At 27.8% G+C, this 19,259-nt stretch overlaps 1 protein-coding gene across 3 annotated transcripts; it reads left to right on the top strand.

Annotated features, from left to right (window-relative positions):
- Positions 1 to 108: 108 nt before the first annotated feature.
- Positions 109 to 4,709, top strand: LOC110669702 (pentatricopeptide repeat-containing protein At5g11310, mitochondrial). Of its 3 annotated transcripts, none has more exons than XM_021831467.2 (5): positions 109 to 658; positions 987 to 2,249; positions 3,349 to 3,393; positions 3,513 to 3,570; positions 4,658 to 4,709. In XM_021831467.2, the coding sequence occupies exons 1-2, from the start codon at positions 109 to 111 to the stop codon at positions 2,216 to 2,218; spliced, it is 1,782 nt and encodes a 593-aa protein (XP_021687159.2). In that variant the 3' UTR covers positions 2,219 to 2,249; positions 3,349 to 3,393; positions 3,513 to 3,570; positions 4,658 to 4,709. The 3 variants fall into 3 exon arrangements, with proteins under 3 accessions (XP_021687159.2, XP_021687157.2, XP_021687158.2); XM_021831465.2 differs by having other exon boundaries at positions 4,430 to 4,709; XM_021831466.2 differs by having other exon boundaries at positions 4,394 to 4,709.
- Positions 4,710 to 19,259: the final 14,550 nt, after the last annotated feature.

The following is a 19,259-nucleotide window of genomic DNA, read 5'->3' as shown; positions in this document are numbered from 1 at the left end:
CTGAAACTTCCGAAACTTAACTCTGCGTCGAGGGGTAATTTCGTAATTCAATTATACAATCCTGTGCTCAATATTGAGCCACCTGAGAGCTCCTTTGTGTGCTGAGAAATGAATTGCTTCAAGAAATGGAAAGCTTTGGCTGTTCTCTCCTCAGCCAATGCTGCAAAGGAAACGACGAGTCGTTTGTTATGCTTCTCTTCTTCCCCCTCAGACCAATCTTGTGTCAAGTGGCTACCACTTCCTCACCAGCATCTCCCCTCTCCAACTTCGTCCCAGAACGCCAACCCTAACTATTCGCAGCATGACTTCTCTACTCTCTGCAACCTCCTCAGGAACCCGAACATCAGTCCCGGACCCTCCCTGGAAGCCGCCTTGGACCGGACGGAAATCCAACCGGAGTTGAATCTGTTACTGGCGCTATTCGATCATTTTGATTCCTCCCCTAAATTGCTAGAAACTCTGTTTCTCTGGGCGGAGAGGAAACCTGGGTTTCAATCGTCTGCTATGCTCTTGAGTTCTGTGGTCAATGTGCTTGGTAAAGCGAAGGAATTTGATTCTGCTTGGTGTTTAGTTCTTGATCGGATTGGTGGAGATAAGGGACCTGTATTGGTCTCGATTGACACGTTTGCCATTCTGATCAGAAGGTACACTCGGGCAGGTAACTGTCATTCGTGCTTTATTTTGAGTTAATATTCAATTTGCATGCTTGAATTGAACGCTGACTATGCATGTTACCCTTTATGTGCATTTGATTTGGAACCAACTTATCATTTTCTTCCTAGATTGAAAAGCTCTCTTGAAGTTTCATGTTACCATTACAATCTTTATATCCAGCTGATATATTTCCTGTCAAATATTTGATTTTTGCATGGTATAGTATTCTAAGGGAATTTCATGAATGTCACATTTTGTCTCTGGTTTCTATGTGCAATTAAATTTTTTGTAGTTGATTATCGTAATCGCAAAATGGTGCTGAATTCATGCAGGAATGCCTCAATCTGCAATTCGGACATTCGAATATGCAAGCAGCGTTAACTTGATTTGTAATTCTGATCCTGGAACAAGCTTGTTGGAAATTTTATTGGATTCCCTTTGCAAAGAAGGGCGGGTTAGGGTGGCTAAAGAATATTTTGATAGAAAAAAGCAACTGGACCCTTGTTGGGCTCCATCTGTTCGAATATATAATATACTGTTAAATGGATGGCTTCGATCAAGAAAGCTCAAACATGCAGAGAGACTTTGGACGGAGATGAAGAAGGAGAATGTGACACCGGGTGTTGTAACATATGGTACCATGGTAGAAGGGTACTGCCGAATGAGTCGTGTTGAAAGGGCAGTTGATTTGTTGGATGAAATGAGAAGGGAAGGAATTGAACCAAATGCAATAGTGTACAACCCAATTATTGATGCATTTTCAGAAGCAGGTAGGTTTAAGGAGGCATCAGGAATGATGGAGTACTTGTTGCAATCTGAATCAGGCCCCACTATATCCACTTATAATTCTTTGGTAAAGGGCTACTGTAAGGCCAAAGATCTTGTAGGTGCTAGTGTTGTCCTTAAAATGATGATTAGTAGGGGTTTTATCCCAACCCCTACAACCTATAATTATTTCTTTAGGCATTTTTCAAAATTTGGGAAGATTGAGGAAGCGATGAACCTTTATGCCAAGATGATTGAATCTGGATACACCCCTGATCGGCTTACTTACCATCTTTTGTTGAAGATGTTGTGTGAGCAGGAGAGATTGGAGTTGGCTGTGCAGATTAGCAAGGAAATGAGAGCTAGGGGATGTGATATGGACTTAGCAACTAGCACTATGTTAATTCATTTACTTTGCAGAATGCATAGATTTGAAGAGGCATTTCTGGAGTTTGAGGATATGTTACGGAGGGGCATAGTTCCTCAATATCTTACTTTCCATAGATTGAATGATGAGTTAAGAAAACAGGGAATGGTTGAGATGGCACAAAAACTAAGCAATATGATATCTTCTGTCCCTCATTCAACAAACTTGCCCAATACATATAGTGTAGAAGGAGATGCGTCATGGCGTGCAAGGAGAACATCTATATTGCGGAAAGCAGAAGCAATGTCTGAAATACTGAAGACTTGTACTAATCCAAGAGAGCTTGTTAAGCGCAGAAGCAGACCTGAAAATCTTGTGTCTGTTGCCAATCGGTTGATAGAGGATATCAGAGAAAGAGCAAACAAGAAATGAATTTACAAATTGCAAAGGAAACTCTTTAAAGGTATGTAAAGTCAGGGAATTGGACAGCAAGATATTATTGCTATATGCATTTTAGATCAAAGTCTCAATGGCTCAGTCATACTGTCCTCTCACACTCAAGCTCATCACAGCCACCATATCTACTGCTCTGCGGGAACAATGGCTATCTCTTAGCTCCCTCCGCTAAGCAATTGTTCATTGCTAAGCTCTGCAGCCAAACCACCACTATCTGCCATTGCAGATTTACTCTCTCTCTCTCTCTCTCTCTCTCTCTCTCTCTCTGTGTTTTTCACCTATGGTTTTGGTGTGGGTCCTTGTACAGTTTCTAGGTTTCTGCTGTTGAGGTGAATGGATTGGATTCAGTTTTGCTATATGCGCAATGCTCCTTTGTCACTTTTGCTGCATCAATCATTGGCTGAGTTATAAACGTATATAATAAAACAGTTTACTGAACATAGTTGTAAACTGAAACTTTTCATTCTCATTGTGATACAAGAAATGATCTGAGTTAAATCTATAATACCTAGTAGTGATATTTTAATTGGTAGGGCATAGCTTTTTGCATGTTCGCTTCTTAATTAAACCATTGAATGCTAAATAAACAAGTTGAAGAATGTTTTAAATGTTAAAAGAAAGAAAGCCCAAGTTTGTTATTGTGGGTTACAATTGCATGGGGATGAGGGTATATTTGTAGAATGTAGCATGCGTAATGCATGGTGAGCCAGAATAAAGTATCAGTGGATTCTGAGTTTTCTCATGGGTATTATGGGTTTTCTTTTTTATTTTTATTTGTTTTTTTGGTATGTTTATTTCTTCTGGATTCCATCCTTGCCCTCTCATGATAGTATGCTTGTCTCTATGTTTTTTTTTTTTTAAGATTATTATTATTTTCTTAAGAAATGTATCAATTCTGCAAGTGAAGTAGATAAGTGTTGAATTTATTAGCTACCTTCTTTGTACACACAGTTATTTTGGAATGTAATTTTCACCTGTTTTCATCATTTTCATTGGGAAGGGTTTCGTTTTAGGGTTAGAATTTGTACTATTTTACTGATTAATTGAGAAAAATTTTGAGGAAGATACTAATTGTTGTGTTTATTTTCCCACTCCTCTTATTTTAGGGAATACTCAGAGGAAAGTTGGATCAGTTCTGAAGGTTCTGTGAGGTCTGTGAATGCTATGATCGCCTTCCCTTAATGCTGCCGCTGTTTAATTTCCCCTTGTCTCCCATTTGAGCATATTGAAACTTTTCTAGTTTTTAGTGATATACTGGTCCAATTTGCAGCTGGGAGGGATCTGAGACCTGGACAACTTGGGAATATGTGACAAACACTAACAAACGGGTAAGTCTCTGGTTCGAGTAGTATCTTTATATTTTTCTTTTACCTTGTATGCCTAGCAGCAACAACAACTTGTTACAGACACAATTCTGTCCTTAGAAACCATAATGCTTATCTGACCTGAATGTTTGACATGTCAAATAATACCATAATTACGTGTTAAATTGATTTGATTTTCAAGTTCTTGGGCAAATTACCTTTTGTCTCTTTTGCAATTGTTAGGTTTTCTTAAATCAAGCTTATGAGTTCAAGTTAATTGGTAGTTACTTGAGATCTAGTATATTATAGTACTCAACTGTAGATCTTAACACACTGTTAGTAAAACTTGCCTTCTAGTCTCCTAGCTGTTTCGGTTGTTGTTTGTGCACTATGTAGATAGATGACATTGTTCAAATATGTAGATGCTGGGGGCCTCTGTTTTGTGGATTGATTAAAGTTTGTTCGAATTAGGAATTCCCAATATCCTTGAATACTGTTGATCTGGCTATAAGTTTTCTACATGATCTGCATTGTATTTTTTGATAGCTTCTGCACATCAGTTGCTGAATTCTAGGCTTTATTGCATTATTTCTGCATTTGTCATCCCATACTAAATTTCAATAAGCTCAGGCTAAGTATTACTATTTGCAAGTTTTTGGAATTGATCATCCGGTTGAGCAATGAGCATTATCGTCTCAGATTTGCAACCAACCTGTGTAATTCTTAGGTTATTGTCATTCTCAAATCTTCTACCTGAGAAACAGTTTTAATTCATTTCAAATTGAACATCTTATTATCTGGCTTGGCGACTTCATTTAAGAACGTCTTGTTTAAATTTATGTTTTAGGAAAATAAAATGCTTTTTTCCCCTCGATATCTGCAGGGGCAGTATATTCTGGGGTTGTGGCAATCAGAGAACACCAGAAGTTTACCCGACAAATCAAAACCCAGCATATTGTCTCAGTTTCTCACTATATTTGATTTGTAAATTATTTCAAGCATGAAGGGATCAATGCTCTTTGGTTACAATTAACACTTTCGCCAGCGAACTACTCGTGTACTGAACTTACTGCTACTTGATTATCTTGACATAGTTGGAACTGTAATGCAGGAATTTTCCATGTAGACTTCTGACTGCCTTTGCAACAAAATTCTTTTAAGAAGTGGTTCATTATTTGAAATAGAATTTGGATGTAAGAAGGGTTCAATTTTCAGGTAGAAGTTGAATAATAATTGATTTGCATTTAAATATACTTCCTGTTATGCTTTGCTAATTGTCATTAAAGGCGCACCTGAGACACAAGACTTACTAGGCGCAGGTGGAAACGCCTCAAAGCATCAAAGGCGCAAGCCCTCACTCAGGCGTGCCTCAAGGAGCTCAGCCATAAAACAACCAGAGCTGGGTTATCATTTTTACCCACATGCATATAGCAGCAACAAAACCGAAAGGATATCTGACCTGGGCCTTCCTGGTCCTCCGCTTCTCAATCCACCTCGGCTTTTCAATTCAGGTCTTTATTTTTAACTTTCTCCATCCTTCTTTCTTCCTTTTTTCCCTTTACCCTTCTTTCTACTCTTTTTTTAGGTACGCTGCCCAATTTTTTCAAGGTTCCTGACAGTGATGCTCTGTGCTTGTGCCTTTCTGCATGCTATGTTTTTATTTTTTATTTTTTATTTTTTTTTAATGTTAAAAATTCCATATTGCAGAATATTTAGTTTTGGTAATTATAATTTGGGAACAATATTTGCTGGCAGTTTCAATCTATTAACATAAAAAAGAAACAATTTCACTTCTAACTCCATCCATTCACCATTCTTTCACAATTTTTTTTTTTATTTGAGTGTGCAATTTTTTCAAAGCAGATAATTTGTCATATATTTAAGTTTAATTGGTGATTAATTTCTTTTTTTTTTTCTAAAGGCTGAATATTAATTTCTTTTTTTTTTTCTTTTTTTTTTAACGATTGAATATTAATTTTTTTTGTAAAATTAACATAAAATAAGTGTATAATTTAACTATTTAACTTTTTTTCTCACTATCATATTATTTAACAAAGATAAATTAATTAAATGTATCTGATTTCTTAGTTTTTTGCCTCTTCTCGCTCAAATTTGCACCTACGCTTGCCGCCTCATCTTGCTCAAACGCGCATCGCGTCTATAGACTTTAGGATCCCTTTTTATGACACTATACATCTAGTAAAATGTCTTTGTAGAATTTATATTGGATTATAAATTTAATTTAAGAAAAAGAAAAAAAAATAAGTCTACGTATAAATAAATATAAAATTAAGCTTTATACCAAACAAAGATAGAACTATTTAATTAAGCCTAAATACATCCAATTTTTAGTTAAAAAAAATTAAAGTATTATTTTTTCTTATTTTTAATAATAAAATATTAAAAATAATAATTTTACTATTAGATAATTTTTGTTTATGTTTTTCAATTTCTTTTAAATTTTATTTTAATGAAAAAAATAAATAATTTTTAATATTTAAAAATTAGAAAATATTTTATTATTAGAAGAATAATATTTTATCATGTGAGGATTTATTCAGTCCTAATTAGAAAATTTAATTCGTAGTTAATCTAAAACTTAATTTTAAACTTATTTAATCTCAATTAAAAAATAAGATTTTTTTTTTTCCTTCACTTTTAAGAAAATGGATTTCACATTAAATAAAGCTGTTGGACTGCAAAAATTAAAAAGAAATGAGAAACTGAAGGGTTTCACATTAAAGAATGGCACGTTGGGCTGCTTGGGTTTCAGTTTATAAATGAAAAATGGGCTCGACCTAATTTGAAAAAACGGAAGAACTATAGTTTTTCTTTCCATGAAATGAGAAAAAAAAAACGTCCCATCCGTGGTAATTTATTTAATTTTAATAATTATATTTTATTTAATTAATTTTTATAATTATATTTAAATAATTGATTATTTTTTATAATTTCTATGTTCACTGAGTATTTTCATAGAAATAAGCAAATCGATCCGGCTCAACTTGGAAGGACCTTGACTAAGGTAGTGATAATAATAGATAAATTCCATCACAGGTCCATTGAGAATTAAAATTGAATTGAAATTGAAATCAGATAAAAATCAATTCAAATAGAGTTATTCAAAATTAATTTTAAATCGAACCGAGATCAGATTAAAAATTATTAGTTTTGCTTTGAATAAAATATTATTTTTTTTAGAAAAAAAAAATAATTTGTATGTAACAGCAACCACTTGTGGGTAGAGAATCTGGTACAATGATAGGGCTTGACAAAATAAAAAAATAATAAGGTCCACATAGGAATATTTAAGTGTGTAAGAAACACCAACCACTTATGCTGTTATGCAGAGTTTAATTTGTTTCTTGATGTGAGTGCTTATTATTGGTGGGGTCTTCTTCTTCTTCTTCTTCTTCTTCTTCTAATCACTCTATCACCTCACCTCCCCCTTCCTAATCCTAATTCCTCCTTAATTATTTTAGATTGGAAATTGAAGGACACTAATTGCTTCCAAGTTGAAGTTGATTAATCAACATTTTTGTATTATTAAATTATTGCTACTTTTTTTTTTGTTTGGATTATAATAAATATGACCAAATGATTATCTTTTAGTTGTTTTGTGAATTATTTTAATAAGTAGGGAATTTTACAATACAAGTTTTTGTAAGACTATATTATTTGTATTTATTTTATTTAATTAAAAAATAATTAAATAAAATAATAATTAAATTTTAATTTTGAATTAATTAAAATCGATTATGTTAATCCTTTTTCATTATTTATGAAATTAATTTCTCATTAGTATTTAAAAATTAAAAATCTTTTAATAACGCTTTTCTTCATGTTTATCCTTTTATTTTTTATTCTTTTTATTATTAATTTATTATATTTTTTGTATACAAATATTTGACCTTTTATATTAGATATAATCAAATCATCTTAATCGATGCTCTTTTATTCTATTTTTAGAATTATATATATATATATATATATATATATATATATATATATATATATATATATATATAAACCAAATCTTCTCTCTTCATTATTGTGTTAAATATGGAATAATATTATAACTACAAATTATATTTATCCAATTTGTGCTAAGCCATTGATGAAATTATAAGGAGAGAGAAAGGTTAAGAAATAGAGTTGCATAGTGGGATAAATCACCATCAAGAAAGTGTTGGTTGGCCACTTATATATCACCTCTTACACCATATAAGCATTAAAATTATAAAAGATATAAGTAGCTAGCTAGCCCTAAAAAACACTAAAACAAACATCTTTTTGTCAACTTAAAGCTTAACCTCATAGGTAGAGACTTTAAAGATAAAATTTCGAACATATTCTTATAAAAATATTGATTGAATTTGAAGCATGACTAAGTATAAATTCACTTTATATTGTATTAAAATATTTAATTAATAAATAAAAATTATCAGAATTCAAACTCCAAACCTTATATTATTATCAAGAAATCACTTAACCTATAAAGTGGAGTCTCCAAAATAATTTTATGTCTTTGATACTCTAGGGCAAGTTGACCTATAATTAGGAGACACTAAGACACATGTCCTAATCTAATTATTATATTTTTAGCTTATATCATTAATCAATAAGTAATATTTTATAAAATTGAAAGGGATAATTGAATAATATATCATTTAATGGCAATGATAAAAATAGAATATTCGCCAAAAATTTAAATTATTTGAATTTGTATAATATATATTATTTAAACATGTTTTAAATTTAATTAAAATTTATTTTTAATTACTACTCAAATCCATCGGATCGCATTTAATTTTTTTTTCCCTTGAAATTTAATCAAAATAGTTCTCCACACTTCCATTGCTATCAAATTGTGGCATCTTGAGACACTCTAAACACAAATTATTATAAATTTATTTAAATAAATTTGTTGTAACAGTTTTAATTAATAATAATAATAATAATAATTTTTATATATATAAGCAATAACAAATGAAAATATGTTTTATAGTAGGTTTCATTTATTTTGTGAAAAATAACTTATATATGAAAAAAAATATATATTTTTCATTATTTAGTTATAATGTTAAATTAATAGTATATGCTTATTTTATTTATATATAAGTACTTTCACATTTTAATAAAATTATCAAAGTCTAGAAAATAAAAATTAATTTTTTCTTTTGAGAAAAAAATAATTTTATGTAAAAATAATTTAATTTTTTCTTTGATTAAAAAAATATATTTTCGTTGATTAATTTTTCTAAATCTCCAAAAATTTAAAAATTAAAAAATTATTTTTTAAAAAAATATTTTTCATAAAACAAATAGAGCCTAATCACAATAATCTTCCATACTCAAGCCATTAACTGGGAAGTTAATTATCCTACCATGCAAGTAATTTATATTTCATTAGTAAAATTTTCAATACATGGAGCATGTAATTAAAAGTCCTATATCTAATCTTTAATATTGTAAAATCTTATGAGTTGTTTTACTCAATTATAACATCAATTTTTTTTTAATTAAAATTATATACAAAATAAAATAAAAATTTACAATTGAATAACTCATAAATTACAAGTTGAAAATTAGCAAATGCAATTAGATTTATTAATAAATATAGCAACCATGAAAAGTTAATTCTTTTAATTAATGCATGTACTTTAATTTAATTTTTTTTAATAACAATAAAAATGATTCAAAGAGATTCTATGAGGCAATTAAATGAGAGTGACTAATGATGGTTTTGTTATGCTACTTTATTTTTACCATTATTATTATTATTATTATTATTATTATTATCTAATAATAGGGATGGTTAAGTGAATTCAACTGAAGAGAATTTTGAACTAACTAAAATTTTAGTCAATTTTTAAATAATAATTGAACCAAATTACAATTGATAAAAAATCAAATTTAATAAAAAAATATTCAATTGATTATCGATTATAAACGAATTAATCATAAAATAATTAACATTTTTTATTATTCAATTATATCATAATAATGCACAAGCTCCATCCATAATGTTGTAATGCAATTTCTGATTGATACTGTGCTTATCTACGTGCAGTGATCATTGTCCACTAGGATTTGGCGTTTTACTCCAATACCCACGCTTCTCACTTAATTAACAAATGAACCTTTGCTAATATATTTTATTTTAATAATATAATATAATATATTTTTATAATTTATATTTTATAATTATATTATAAAATTTTATTAATAATAAAAATTTTTACTAATTATAATTTTATATGTAATTAAATAAATAAATTCATCAATATATAATTTTAATTAATTTTAAATTATTTAATATATTTATATTATATATAAATGTGGTCAGAGGAGAGAGAAATTGACTTGTAAAAATGTTTTTTATTTTTAAATTAATTATAATTATAATTTTATTATTTAAATTAATTTTAATATTTATATAAAATTAAAATTTTAAATTATAGAGTCATATAAATTTAAAATTTTTAATTCTATTTTTATTTAACTTTAATTAAATATAAAATTTTTTAAAAAATAATTAATTAAAATAAAAAATTAATAAGTAAAAATAAAAAAATATATAATTAATCTATAATATAAGATACTGCGCGTACCCACGCTTCTCACTTAATTAACAAATCTGCCTTTGCTTACTTATGTTTTTTGGTAATTATTTGGTGCATTTAATGATTAAATTTTAGTATTTTTTTTATATTCGAACCAATATAAACTTTTTCCATAAATTATGAGAAATGAATTTCATATTTATATAAATAAAGAAGCACATAAATCTCCATTCATTATTTACACGCAAAAAATTAATCCTTTCTTATTTGAATGAATTGAAACTCCAAAGTTTCAATTTTCTCTTATAAAAATCTATAATTTTCTGTTATTATAGGCTATGATGCCAATTTGTTCTCCTACTCAAAAGCCCTTGATGTTTTCTCTTTTTAAATTTAATTTGATTCGAGTGAGATTTGAATTTAAAATTTTACAGTTTTAGAAATAATTTCCACGCACAAGAGCACTTGTGTTAAGGGTAGAATCTGAACCGAATCGAAATAACCGAAATTTTTAAAATATAAAATCGAATCAAATTGAATTATCTTAAAAATCAAACTAAATTATCAAATTAAGACAATCCGATTTAATTTGTTCGATTCAAAATGAATGGTGCTCACCCTTGTATCCATTAGCCTTCATTTGGCTGAAATCACGAGCATTTGTCTCTTCTTATTTCTTTTTCTCTTTATAATTGTGTTATTGCTTCCTGCTTGTCATTGGCTTTCTTTCTTATCACCAAACATCAATAATGAAACAGGCAACAATTTGAGAAAAAAGACCACTATTAAAGGGAAAAGAAAACATGATTGTCAAGGGAAAGGGAGGGCATAAGCAAAAAAGCCGTAAATTTAGTGGGTGGCCCAAGAGAAAGAATTTCAATTGAAAATAAGTCTTTTAAAAAGGTGTACCAATATTTGGTTTAACTCATAAGAAGATAAATATAAGTAAATTAATGCTATAAATTAAAAAATATATATATTTTAAATAAATTAGAAGTCATAAAAATATCAGACTAAATAAAAAATAATATTATTCTAATAATTTTTAAAAATATTAATATTTTTTTTATTTTAATAAATAGGACAATTAATCATATATCTTTTTTTATCATTTTGATAATTGTATTCCTTTTAAGTATTTTTTTAACTAAATAATTAAGTTATTTGAGAGTTAATTTTAATTAGTTTTATTAAATAATTAATTATTTATTTTAAATTAATTTATAAATTAAAAATTATATTTTAAGTCAAAAATTAAAAGTAATTAATCAAGTTAAACACTTTTATAGTGCCTATTTGACATTATGGTTTAAGGGTCAAAACTACTTTTTAAGAAAAAATAATAATTTTAAATAAAGTTAAAAAAATTATATTGTTATTTTAACATTACAATAATTAAAACTTATTAAATTTAATTTTAAATTATTTTTTAATATTCTCTAACTAATAAAGAAAAAGTTATTTTATAATTTTTTCACACTTAGACCAGAGTGATATTTAAGTAAAACACTTTCAACAATAGCGATTTTAGGGTTTGAACCCTAACTTGCAAGTAAAGTTTATCTATTTGATATTATGGTTTAAGGGTTAAAATTACGGTTTAAGGGTTAAAATTACTTTTTAAGAGAAAAAAAACATAATTTTAAATGCATTTTAAAAAAGTTATATTGTTATTTTAATTAAAATTTATTTAATTTAATTTTAAATTATTTTTTAATACCCTTTAATTAATATATTTAGAAAAAAAAAAGTTGTGTTATGATTTTCTCGTGCTCGAGCTACAATAGTATTCAAGTAAAGTCTTTTTAACAATGGCAACATCAGAATTCGAATCTCTGACTTATAAGTAAAGTTTGCCTAAGATCAACTTCACCTCATTGATCCAATCACTCGGTTGGTATCTTTTTTTGACTTTAATGAAAGCATTTGCGTATTATTTTTCTAAGAAAATCTTTTAAAAATGAAAATCACGAATTTTTTTTGTTTTAAAAACATGTTAAAGAGTGATGTGAAAAATAAAATGATAATAATATTCTAAATATGTTGGACACGTTTTTTTCTCAAAAATAAAAAATAGTGTTTTCCAACGTTTTCAAAAATTTTAGGGTATTTTTATTTTTTTAGAAAAATAAATTAATTCCTTATATATATTTATTTCAGAAAAAAATAGCCATAGTGAGTTAAAAATTAGAATAATTTAGTCTATTAAATTTTACTTTTTTTAATAATTTAATTTTTATAATTTTAATATTTATAATATTTTAATTCTTTAAATTTGGATTGACAGTTTCAATTATAATTGACTAATGATGAATTTTACCGAAAAGATTATTTTGTTAACAAAAATATAATTTAGGAACAAACTTATTTTTCATAGAAAAAAAGATTAAACTGTAGTTTTTATCATATCTCAAAAATTAAATCATAAAACTATTAAAATTTTAATTTTGCATTACATAATTTATATTTTTTTGGTTTACACCACAAGTGTCTCCACCCACTTATGCGGATGTATCTAATCTCTGCTCAAATCAGAGTAGCGTTTAGGTAAAATCTTTTTATTAATGACGATTTTAAAATTTAAAACTCTAACCTTTTAAATAAAGCTTATTTAGAGATGTAAAGCATTTCTGAAATTCAACTGTCCGTCAGTTTATAAAATGCATATTTAATGATTAAATAAAGGAGACAACAAAAGTTTTAATTCTTTTTTTTAATTTAGTTTAAGCTCACATATTTCACGTAAAACTCCCTTTAAATTTCTCAGTTGGATTAATATTTTCATCTACATTTTCTTTATTTGATCTGTGGAGGTAGCCATGAGCAAATTTAAAAGTCTGTAAAAGTTATTTCGGAATCAGAATCACAGCTAGAGGACCGATATCACAAGGTTGATATGAGGATGTGTTTATGTATATGTAAAATATGATTGTATTTTATATATATATTTCTTGATATAATAGGATAATCAAAATATTCAAAATAAAATTTGATATTCACTTGATCATTATTATAAGAAAAAATAGGTATAATTTTCATTAAATATCAAATTAAAACTTAAATAAGTTAACTTGAGTTGGCATTATTTTTGAACTTAGGTAGACCCATCAATTGAATTGGAAATTTATATAATTTGTTTATATATATATATATATATAAATAAAATCATTTATATGTGCTTATATTATATGTATAAATTAACTTTTTATGAATTATATACACTTAAGGTAAGGATGACATTATTTTGTATTTTATATTTATTGTCTTTTAAGTTAAATTGATAAAATTATTTATATTTATTTACTTTAATAGTTTAAAAAATTCAATAATTATATATAAAAAAATTAAAAAATATTTCTCTTTCTTAATTATTATTTAGTTATTAATAGGAACACGCATACACCAACATAAATTTACGTTGAGAATGAAATATTTATGAATGAGATATGGAATTCTAATTTTTTTTTAATTTAAATAAGTCTTAATTAGTAGATTATTTGAAAATATAAATTTAATGCAATCAAAATCATTTATTTCACAATTTATTAAAAAAAAAAAATAGGCATCACAATATAATACTTTTTTTTTATCTAATGAAAAAAATATAAATTTAATTCTAAAATAAGTATATAGCAAAACTTTAAATAACTTAAAATTTTAGATAATTAAATCCAACAATCAAAATCTAATATATTATTAAAAATCTAAGTCTAATCTTAAAACTCAGAAAACAAGAGCAAAGGGACTAACATGTTATTGAGAGGTTAAGAAAATTTTCTTTTAATATCAATCGACTTTCACATAAACTTATGAAAAATGATAAAAAAGTGTGATTAAGTTTTGATAATATATTAAAAATTTAAGTCTAACTTTAAAATTCAGGTGCTCAGATTAGAGAGCTAACAAAGCCTCAAACTTTACAAGTATAGAATAAGAGGTTAAGAAGAATTTTTATAATTAATATATATATATATATATATATATATATATATTTTCCTTGAAAGCATACCTAAAATTTTATTTTTTGTCAACTGTCTCAAAAGTGAAAAGGTCCAAGCACTTTTTTTTTTTTTTTAATTTAAAAGGTATTTCTCTTTGAAGGAGCAATGCCAATAAAGTGGACATGCCTGCCTTTCATAAATTCCTACAAGGAATATTATATTAGAAGCACTATACTGAACTAGTAGAAACTTTTCAAAGAAGCATAGCACCTCTTTTCCCATGCCTTAACTTCATTTAAGTGAATATTTTTTTAAAATTAATTTTAATATTATTTAATTAAAATTTATTAATTTTATAATTTCTTGACTAGAAATTAAATTTAAAATCTTACAATTTTAGAGATGATTTTAATACTACTGAGTCAAAGCTTATTGATATATAATTGAATAATTTAATGCATAAATAAAGTAGTGGGTTCCTAGATGTAATTGCTTATGTCTTTGCATTTTAATAAAAAAAAATAGTAAGATTTTAAATAGTTATCTTTAACTTGGGTATAATGAAGGAATGAAAATGAAATTAAAGATATTATATATTATTTAAGAAATTAAAAATAAATAATCAACTTTAACTTTATTAGTTTTAGTGTGGGAAGAAAAAAAAAAGGGATTCATGTTTATTTTATGGTGAAAATTATAAAAGAAAATGATTATATATTCACAATGTATAAATCACCACACTCATAATAGGTCAAAATAATTAAAAGATATGTGAATTATAATCCTGTCTTTTAAGTTTATCAATATTAATGTCTATATTCATGTATTTTGAAAATTAAATTTTATATATATATATATATATGATTGGCTTGATTGAATTCGAAATTAAAATCTAGAGACAATTCTAATACAACTAAGGTAAATTTAATCTTTTCAGATAATTTACTAAAAAATAATTTCTCAAAAAAATTTCTTTCTAAAACCTCGAAAAAAATTTGGCAAACATAAAGATAGACCAAAGTAAACGAAACAGAGTAGATCGGTCATTAATAGATATCGGTAAAATGAACGCATGAAAGGTCAATAAATCAAGTCCAGTTTTCCCGATCTAGTCAAAAGGTATCGAGAAGCCTTATCCCCAGCATCTTAGAACGCCAGAATCCTTAGCTTTAGGTTCTTATGTCATGTAGTTGAAATTAAAAATCCGGGAGATCGGAGAAATCCCTTCCAGGCTCCTGTTAATCTGAAAGAGATCGGAAGAGAGTTCTTATCCAGTCTCAATCCAAAATTTTAATAAACGTAAAAAGAGATCGGAAGAGAGTTCTTATCCGGTCTCAACTCAAAACATTAATAAATAACCTAAAAGAGATCGGAGGAGGGTTCTTATCCGGTCTCCCCTCAAAATTTTAATAAATAACTCTAAAAGAGATCGGAGGAGGGTTCTTATCCGGTCTCCCCTCAAAATTTTAATAAATAACTCTAAAGGAGATCGGAGGAGGGTTCTTATCCGGTCTCCCCTCAAAATTTTAATAAACAACTTAAAAGAGATCGGAGGAGAGTTCTTATCCGATTCTCACACCCGTACACTAAGGTTGTCTCATTTACTTATGTATCTGGGTGATCCAAATTTAGTGAAAAATCAAGTATTCCTTTTACCAAAAGGATTAACATTGCCGTCTAAGCCCTCCTAACTAATTTATAAAGGACGCAGAATTAAATCTACTTACCCTTATTAAGGGACGAGGTGGGGTGCCTAACACCTTCCCCACCCGTTTACGGACCCCGAACTTAGAATCTCTGTTTTGAAGTGGTTTCATTTTTAATTTAACTTCGCAAATGGTTTTCTTTAGTTTCCCTCAAAACTAAGGTGGCGACTCCTCACTTTTTCCCACTTCGGTGAGTGATCGTCCAGGCGACCGCAAAATCCCATTGCGACAGCTTGAGCCTTTCATAAATTCCTACAAGGAATATTATATTAGAAGCACTACACTGAACTAGTAGAAACTTTTCAAAGAAGCATAGCACCTCTTTTCCCATGCCTTAACTTCATTTAAGTGAATATTTTTTTAAAATTAATTTTAATATTATTTAATTAAAATTTATTAATTTTATAATTTCTTGACTAGAAATTAAATTTAAAATATTACAATTTTAGAGATGATTTTAATACTACTGAGTCAAAGCTTATTGGTATATAATTGAATAATTTAATGCATAAATAAAGTAGTGGGTTCCTAGATGTAATTGCTTATGTCTTTGCATTTTAATAAAAAAAAATAGTAAGATTTTAAATAGTTATCTTTAACTTGGGTATAATGAAGGAATGAAAATGAAATTAAAGATATTATATATTATTTAAGAAATTAAAAATAAATAATCAACTTTAACTTTATTAGTTTTAGTGTGGGAAGAAAAAAAAAAGGGATTCATGTTTATTTTATGGTGAAAATTATAAAAGAAAATGATTATATATTCACAATGTATAAATCACCACACTCATAATAGGTCAAAATAATTAAAAGATATGTGAATTATAATCCTGTCTTTTAAGTTTATCAATATTAATGTCTAAATTCATGTATTTTGAAAATTAAATTATATATATATATATATATATATGATTGGCTTGATTGAATTCGAAATTAAAATCTAGAGACAATTCTAATACAACTAAGGTAAATTTAATCTTTTCAGATAATTTACTAAAAAATAATTTCTCAAAAAAATTTCTTTCTAAAACCTCGAAAAAAATTTGGCAAACATAAAGATAGACATCATAGAGGAATCACCAAGCAATAGAACAAAAATTGGGAATCAACTTTACAATAGCAAAATGGATGTTTTGTGTGTAGCAAGAACGGGCATTTTGCTAGAATTTGCAAATTTTGAAAACATGATGCTAATCTTCAAGCTAATGTGATAATGTTACTGAAAAACCATTTGTGGCAATGATTACAGAATTAACAAGGTATAAAATTCAAAAGAATGATGATAGACTTTGGCACAAGTAGCATATCTATCATGACAAAAATTGGTTCAAAGTATATATTTCATATGAGGAATCAAATACCATAATGTTTAGTGATATTCTCATATAACTCAAGAAGTGGGGAGTGGAGAAAGTTGAATTAAAATTCACCATTGAAAGGGTGTTGATTATGAAAGATGTGCTTCATGCTTGAGTTTTCTTTAGAATAAGGTTGGATTGAAACAAATTATGGAATCTAATTAATATATAATCATTAAAAAAAAAAGAATTTTTGTGGGTAAGGATTGTGCTTGTGATGGTATTTTCAAATTAAATGTTGAAAAATAAAACATATGATATTTAATTGCTCTTTTCTATGAATTTTTGGCATGCTGATTTATGTCATATTAACAGTAGATATGTTGGTATAATGGGCAATTGTTAATTAATTTTAACGTGGAAAAATGAATTTGAGAAATGTGAAGTATCTAGTAAAGATCACTAAAAGGCCTTATAAAAAGTGTTAGAAAAAAGTTGTCACAACCCAACCTATGAGCATGACCGGTACTAGGACTTGGACCAACATAAAGCCCCCGAGGCCTGTAATAAGTCTTACTATTCTCAAACCCATGACTAGGCCCACAATTTAAGCCCAATATGCATATAAAATAATTTGAATTAAACTGTTATAATTTTATTTTGGACCAACTTAACCCAGTAATTATCAGAAACTAAAATTAGGAGAGCCCAGCTCAACCCTGTTACATCATTCATAAATTATTTAAAACTCATAAAAATTTGTCATTTGTTAATACAAAAACTTAAATTCATGCAGTCCCTGACATGATTAATGCTACTACTAGTACATGCAGAGTTCTAAATTACAAATTTAGATAATAATAATACAGTTAAGTAATTTTTTCATAATCTGCGAAGAAAGGAATAGGTTATTCTGAAAAATGTCTCCTCCTGTAGCCTAAAAAAATATGGTAAACAGGAGTGAGCGTTCGACTCAGAAAGTAAAATATCAATTTTAACCATAATCTCTATAGCTATCTAAAGCTAATGCACCCTGCAGAGTGAAATGCAACATTATCAATATTTTCATATCATAACAGCAAAAAGGCAATTTAGAGCACTCACACACCCAACACTGTTAAACAATACATATATGGGAGCTGATCCCCTATACAACCCTTTTTATCCAACCTCTGCCAACGAGTGTCTCTCAAGCTGGACTTTCGCTTAATAAACCAAATGCGGGGTCCCAGCGAGTGTCTCTCAAGCCGTGTCTATCCCGAAGAACCGTGTCCCAGTGAGTGTCTCTCAAGCCGTGTCTACCGTCCTATCCATATCCAATACCATACCACACGTATGCCACATACACACACTGCTCCAAATTACCACAAACAACATCCATGGCACTCCAACAATTATGAATGCAATATAAAATGTGCCTAGTGTTTAACTACATAGATACATATTTATAAGTAATGCATGGGCATGCTTGAACATATAATAATATCGAAATTACAATTAAAATTAATATTTTACTCACAGTACACCGAGAACTATTGTGGCTGCTGGATGGAGGAAAATAGCTGACATCGATCACCTAAATAATTATATTATAAATTTATTAGTACTAAGTCAAAATAAAACTCTAAAGAGACAACAGACAGCCTAATTCATGCCGAAAATCCAGCAGAATTTCCCCTATACCTGAGATCTATCCAACTTGCCAAAAATGGTTCAAATAGCACTTCTAAACTCAACCCATATTTCATCATCATTATATGGCCTCTCCTGGGCCCTCCAAACCAAGCAATACTCAAAATCTTAAAAATTACGTTTTAGTCTCTATAATTGACATTTTGTAAGAATCCACTCAAACAAGCTTTAAAAATTCTAAAATTTTGCCCCGCGGTCCTTAATAAAGTTATAAAGCTATCGCAAAAGTAATTGTAATTTTCTAATCACCCATGAATATTTTATTCAAAAATATTACTCAATTCCATAAGTTTCCAACAGCTAACATATTCTTAATTCAACCCAATTCAATATTTACATATTTAAACCTCCATCCTCAAGCTTCAACCAATCATATAAAATTTAAATATCATAATTTCAAATAATCTTATATGCCCATATACTAAAAATCTAACTAAAATCTATCTATATTTTTCAAAAATATTCTACAATCACTCAAAAATTCAACAAATACCACAGAATATCTCC

The sequence above is a fragment of the Hevea brasiliensis genome, chromosome 4, assembly GCF_030052815.1.
Source record: "Hevea brasiliensis isolate MT/VB/25A 57/8 chromosome 4, ASM3005281v1, whole genome shotgun sequence".
Taxonomy (NCBI): Eukaryota; Viridiplantae; Streptophyta; class Magnoliopsida; order Malpighiales; family Euphorbiaceae; genus Hevea; species Hevea brasiliensis.
Note: the sequence above shows the minus strand (reverse complement) of the source record. Positions and strands in the feature narration are given on the sequence as shown.

What these genes read in the sequence shown, in the direction of transcription:
- LOC110669702 (XM_021831467.2), top strand. Translation starts at nt 109, where the DNA reads ATGAATTGCTTCAAGAAATGGAAAGCTTTGGCTGTTCTCTCCTCAGCC. An exon ending in CAGAAGGTACACTCGGGCAG is followed by an intron (nt 659 to 986) that starts GTAACTGTCATT and finishes GAATTCATGCAG; the next exon opens with GAATGCCTCAATCTGCAATT.